Here is a 6,064-nt window from a genome sequence, read left to right on the forward strand (position 1 = left end):
TGGGGCACAGTGTTGCTCCACGCACAGGCAGGAGCCCCGGCGCTGGGACAGTTCCTGAACCAAAGCTAAGGAGGGGTCTTGGGCACTTGGGCAAAGGCACTGGAGAGACGTCAGAGGCTTTGCCTTGCCCACGAGAGTGCTGCGAGCTCCTGGGGAAAGGAGCGGGGAGCAGTGGCATTAATCCAGCTGGAGCGGCAGGATCAGCGCTTGCGGACGAAGCGCCTGCAGGAGGGCAGAGGTGCCGTCAGGTGAGATGCCCCTCTGCCATGACAGCCAGAGAAGCCAGGGGCATGGAGGGGAACCCTCAACGCCCCCCCGCCTCACCTCATGGTCTTGCAGCCGCTTTAGCAGAGAAGTCCCGACAGCCGCAAAGGTAGCGACGGGGCAAAAGATGCCCCATCTACCCATCCTCTTGGTGGCCATCCCCAGCCCAGCTGAGCCACCCGCAGGGTGGGCAGGGGCTGTGTTAACCCCCCCCCAGCTCCCTTCCCGCTGAGAAAATGACCATAGGCAGAGAGAGGCGCTGCAAAGCCAACACTCAGCTCGTTTCATGAATTAAGCAAGAAACGTGGATCTGGGAGAGGGCTGGGGCTGGAGCGGGTGGGTGCAGGTCTCTGCCTCTGGATCTTCTCTGCGCGTGGGTGCTACGGGGGAGGGTGCTGGAGCAGTGGTTTATGGGTAGCTGTATTCATTGGCTATCTGCATTTGATCTCGTTCTGCACAAAACACTGCAGCTGGTCCTGTGCCATGTGCAGGGCCGCTCGCTCCCACTCCCCCTGGGCCAGTTTCTTCATGCGCTCCCACTCAGGCCACTGCTCGGGTGTGATGGGCACCGACTCCTCCTGCTCCTCCAGCGGGGCGGGCGCAGCCATGAGGCGCCCCCAGGGCCCAAGGGATAGCAGGGAGATGGCGGGAGGGTGCGGCAGCTGCGGCAGCATGCGCAGCTGCTGCGGCAGCCCCTCCCATGGGGTTTGGCCCCCCCGTCAGCAACAGGCGCAGCCAGCTCGGCTGCTTGGGTTTGGCAGCCATCCCAGTGCGCGCCTTGCTACTCAATGCCGCCGGCAGTGCCGTCTCCTTCTTGCCATCAGCAGGGGGCTTGGAGGCAGCTGGCCCCATGCTGGGTCTCGGGGCCACCAGCAGGGGACTGGGGACCCTGGAGTGCACGCTGGGGTCAGCTTGGGGCTCCGGGTGGTGGGGCAGTTGGCACACCAGCCCCACCACCCTCACTCTGGGTGAGAAACACCCAGAAAAGAATTAGAAACAAATTGCTGATTATGTTGGAATCCTTGCTTACTTGTAATCCTTCTCTCGATGTTTGCCTTTGGACTTCTTTTTCTTCTTGACCTTCTTATATTTTTTCATTCTTTGGTCACCTATCTTTTGGCATTTCATTCTATTTCACTTCCACTTCCTTGTGTGGCTATATTTTCTTTTGCCATTTCTTAGTTCTTGGTTTTCCCGGGAAGAGTCCTCAAAATTTGAATGAGCTGACACAGGTGGAAGTGCATGCCTGTCACGAGAATATTTTTCAGATTGCTGCTGAGGTACCGAACAATGAGGTTAAGTTTGCTCTGTGGCTGCTAAAGCGATGTACATCTTCCCCTCTAGAGAGTGCGTTGTGAGGCCGTCTGCTTTTGCAGTGAAAATCCTTATGTGACCTGCTGCTGTAAGCTTGACTTGATTTGTCAAAGTCTTTATCACAGTGAGAGGACTTTCTCTGACTCTCCAAAACTTTATCCAGCTTCGTAATAGAAGAGTCATTAACAGGTGGTTCCTCTACATAGTTATTAGCAATGTCCTTTGTATCTTGGCATTTATCTGTAATCTCTAGAGGTGCAAGTTTTTGAGAAATACATCCCATGTCAGACTTCACAGAGGAAGCTTGCCCTAATGTCTCTTTGCTCTCCAGAGACCCTTTGATTGACAATGGATTTTCTGTTGAAATGAGTTCAGGTTCTTTTGATTTTCTTGGTTTCTCTTTGTCTCTACTGTCTTCAGACTCACACTGCCCAAGGAATTCATCTTCAGTGTCCCAGGATTTTCTCCTGACCTTGTGCTGACCATTGATACTGGGATGCGCATTATCGACTTTTGTTACAATACTTTCAGCAACTTCTTCTTTGGCAGAAACGGTTTCAGAACCGGATTGAGTAAAAAGATTCTCATCCTCACAGCTAAAGTTGGAAGGAACCTTCCTGGATTCTTCATAGGCAAACAGTGCTTCCATCACTACAGTTTCCATACGAGCATTGTGCTCAGAAGATTTCTGAGGTCCAGGGGCACTGCGCAAAATAAAAACACATTTTTCACTTGAGAAGTCCATCTAAAAGATGGATGTTAGGAGTAAAATCCCCTTAAGTAAAAAAACTGGTGGCTACTGGAAAACTCTGAAGGACATTCCCTTTAGAAACCTATTATTACACCTTCCTCAGCTCCCAGAGAAGGTGGGTTTTTTTCTCTTGCTTCTGCAAGTATTGCATTAAAAAACCCCACACCCAACGCATGTCTCCCTCCACTTGCTGCTCTGAATCACATCAATAGCCAAAACCACTAGATTTGCTCTGCCACCAACTAGAAAAAAGGAAACACACGGATTTCCCTCTTTCCCAAATGGGACAGCAGATGGTGGGAACTTACATTCACATATCCTAGGATGAAAAAAAAAGGGAAAGAGGAAGAGAAAAAGAATTGCAGACAATGGAAAAAAATGGAAAAATATTCTATGAAGAAACAAAAGTTTTCCAAGAGGCATCTGCCTGTATTTGATATCAGAATAATATATGCTCCGTGCTGATGTTTGCAACACTAGATGCACGGTGTTGACTTCTCTGTACTGATTTAAATCTTTCTATTAAACAGTACCAGTAGGCAGGTGAAACAATGATAAACCTGTATGAAACATTGTTTTAAGCAGAGGGTACTCATTTTACCTTACTTCCTCTGACAAGCTGTTCAACTAGCTGTACGTGAGAGATTCTAAGCTTATTTCTTGCAGAAGCGGCGACAAAGCTATAGGCATCTACAATTAAAACATAGAAGTCCACAGACAGAAAAAATACTATCTGTAGTAGAAAACTACCGGTGGTGAAATTTCTACATTAGATGTTAAACAAGATCACGTTGAGTTATATGCGCTGTCCCCAGTTTACGCATCATGCCACTCACCTCCCCCCCCCCCCCCGCAAATATACTTTATGAAACTTCTGAAGTATTATCTCAGCTGAACTTCTCTTAAGTTGACATGTTGTCATATGTCAGCTCAGCTCTGCAAATTCGAATGGGATAATAGCACAAAGTGTTATGATGAAATTTGTGCTGTGCGTTTTCTCGGTATTTCACATGAGTTAGGAACAGTAAAATGCTCCTGAATACCGAATACATCCTAGGTGAGAAATTCTGGATGCAACAAACGTAACTCACTGTTTCAAGCAATCCATTTGTTTTAGGAAAGAAAATCTCAGAAGGTTTAACAGGTTGGACTTGGCAAGTGGAGTCATCAAGTTTCCGTCCATTTTCTTTAGATTCATTATCTAAACTAATAGCACCGTTAAGTGAATCATTTTTTGGCAGCTCGTGCTGGGATCTTTCTTCTTCAGCGTTCTGACAGGAAGAATGGGAATTCTGCAAGGTACGGACCAGCTTTCCAATCAAAATTCCATTAGAAGGTATTATGTTGCAATTCCTTTTAAACAAGCCCTTTGACTCCTCAGATTTTCCTGAAGATTCTGCACCGTAAGGGACTGCGTTATCAGAGCTGAGTTTAGGAGTTCCATTCCCTGCTGGCTCAACAACAATTTCATCAGGAACTTCCTGTTTGGAAACGTTAGTAGCAACCGACATTGTAGATGCATTTGAGGTAGACTCTGCTGCAGAAGCATTAGTAACTGTGGATGAAGGAACAGGCTTGCTTTGGTCCTCATTCTCCACAGTACTGCTAAGACAGTCAGGTTGCGACACAGTCTGACGTGCAGGCAATTTATTATGCATACTGATAGCGATCTTCTAATTTTTTGATGCATCCGTAATTGAAGGCCTGGGAATTGCCCAGTTTTGAACGCAAGCTGTTGGTGGAGCTGAAGACGGCCTTTTTAGGGTGACACCAACGGTATTTGGATCGTCTTTTAGGAGTCCATTTCCATTTAAACGACTTGAATTCTGTATTTAAAAAGAAGAGACTGCAAACGTAAACAACATCCGTCACACTCCGCCCCATGACTACAGTCAATCCACTTTATCGACTCACAGAGCGGTAGTACGGTCACCTCTTGCCTCTACATCATAAATACGTGGCGTATTGCAGCTCAGTGGTAAGAGTCCAATTATTTGGTAAGCTGTTTAGTTTAAGTATCTTAATTAATGTTAGTTATATACCATTTTACATATAATATCAGTTGATTGTATACGTTTTACATGCTGGATTGATGTAATTTGTTTCATTTTTTGCCAAACTCTGATATACAGAATGATTATAAGCAATAAACATAATAAGGTTAAAATGAACAGAACTGCAATTGGATGCAGCATCAAATGCAAAATTGCAGTTGCTGTCGGGGACCATCCAAAAAGAGTTTCCCACCAGTTATGTTCTCCTTCTTTCTTCACTCTTGCTGGGACGTGGGGTATCTCTTCTGCATCACGACGGATGGTAATCAGGGTTCCTTGTCCGTTGCTTCGAATTTGTTTTAGTCATTGACTGAGGTCATCGCGGTGCAACAGTTTTCTCACCAATGTGAGATTCATTCCAATACGGGTAGGTAATAAATCTTGATGAAATGTATAGATAGATTGTAGCAGTTGGCGGGTTGTGACAGGAGCTGAATAGTTAAAGTTGCGTCCCATAATTTTGGTAAAATTACAAATACAGCTATTTGAGTGATTGTATATATCTACAGTGGTATTGTCTATAAATACAGAATCACAAAGGGTTCTCCATTTACATCCGGAAACATCTGTTTCCAGTGTATACAAGTACAGTTTCAGGGGTTTCATTAGGATGTATTTCAAAATGACAAACACGTTGTTCTGTGTCAAGACAAATGTCTTGGGCCTTAATGGTATTACTTTCATAAATACATCTCTGTTGTTCCCATACAACACATGCCTCATCATCCATAGTTTGCCATTTGTTCCCATTTTGTTGGGCCCATACTCTAAGTACTATCGGATGGAGGACAGTTCCACTGAGATATAATCTCAGTGCAATTATTTGGTGTATGGTGTATACCGAAGCATTGTGTATTGTTGAACCAAAAGTGTGGCTTTACTGTCGGTGGGGACATAAGTGAAATTAACTGGGTGCCACCAAGATTGGAAATCTTTTTTGAATTGAGTCGCATTATCCCAAATTACTTTTCAAATTTCAGTGGGCAAGGTGCCCTCATTGCCTTCCCTTATAATTGCTGTTACAGTCGATTGCACCCACAACTGAGAACTACGTATGGTGCCAAACGTTCTATAGTCACCATATTGATTAGCACAAATAAAGGAAGTCAGGGTCTCCATCCCGTGCATCGGGCTTCTTGGCGAGTAAGCCAGATTTGGTTCATGCTGACGATGATTGCTTCTGCGAGAAGGATAAGCAATCCTTCGACGGCTGACCCAGTCTCCAGGGGACGTGTACTGGCATCATTCCCGGTATCATTCCTGGAAAGGGAAAACAATACAGGTCTCGGCGGGGCTTTTCTGGACAGGTTACCCCAAACAGTGGCCCCACTTGTTTAACTGCTCAGACTAAAGACAAAAGTCCCTTTTCCCACTCGGAATATCTCTGTTCTGTCTCTTTAAATGCAGTCGAGCTAAACATTAAGGCTCTTTTTGGTCCATTCGGCCCAGTCTGGAATAGATTGCGATAAGTACCGTGTTCTGCAAAACCCCATTCTGCTATAATAGGGTCACGGGGGTGTGCTGGCCCCAGTGACGGATACGTCTTTAATTCCTGTATTAGAGTTTTGCCTGCCTCTTCATGTTCTGGGTTCCATTTCCACGGTTTTCCTTTTCGTAGAAGTGAGTATAGTGGGCGAGCAATGATTGAAAATCCAGGTACGTGTTTGTTTCTTCCAGTATC

General features: G+C 45.8%; 1 protein-coding gene across 1 annotated transcript; it reads right to left on the reverse strand.

Moving 5' to 3' along the window:
* Positions 1-695: 695 nt before the first annotated feature.
* Positions 696-5,133, reverse strand: LOC142421178 (ubiquitin carboxyl-terminal hydrolase 42-like). The gene is given in 6 exon segments (XM_075525717.1): positions 696-959; positions 1,042-1,228; positions 1,659-2,282; positions 2,931-3,019; positions 3,421-4,155; positions 5,062-5,133. Coding segments are annotated over 6 exon segments (1,971 nt in total).
* Positions 5,134-6,064: the final 931 nt, after the last annotated feature.

The sequence above is a fragment of the Mycteria americana genome, chromosome 27 (assembly GCF_035582795.1).
Source record: "Mycteria americana isolate JAX WOST 10 ecotype Jacksonville Zoo and Gardens chromosome 27, USCA_MyAme_1.0, whole genome shotgun sequence".
Classification (NCBI taxonomy): Eukaryota; Metazoa; Chordata; class Aves; order Ciconiiformes; family Ciconiidae; genus Mycteria; species Mycteria americana.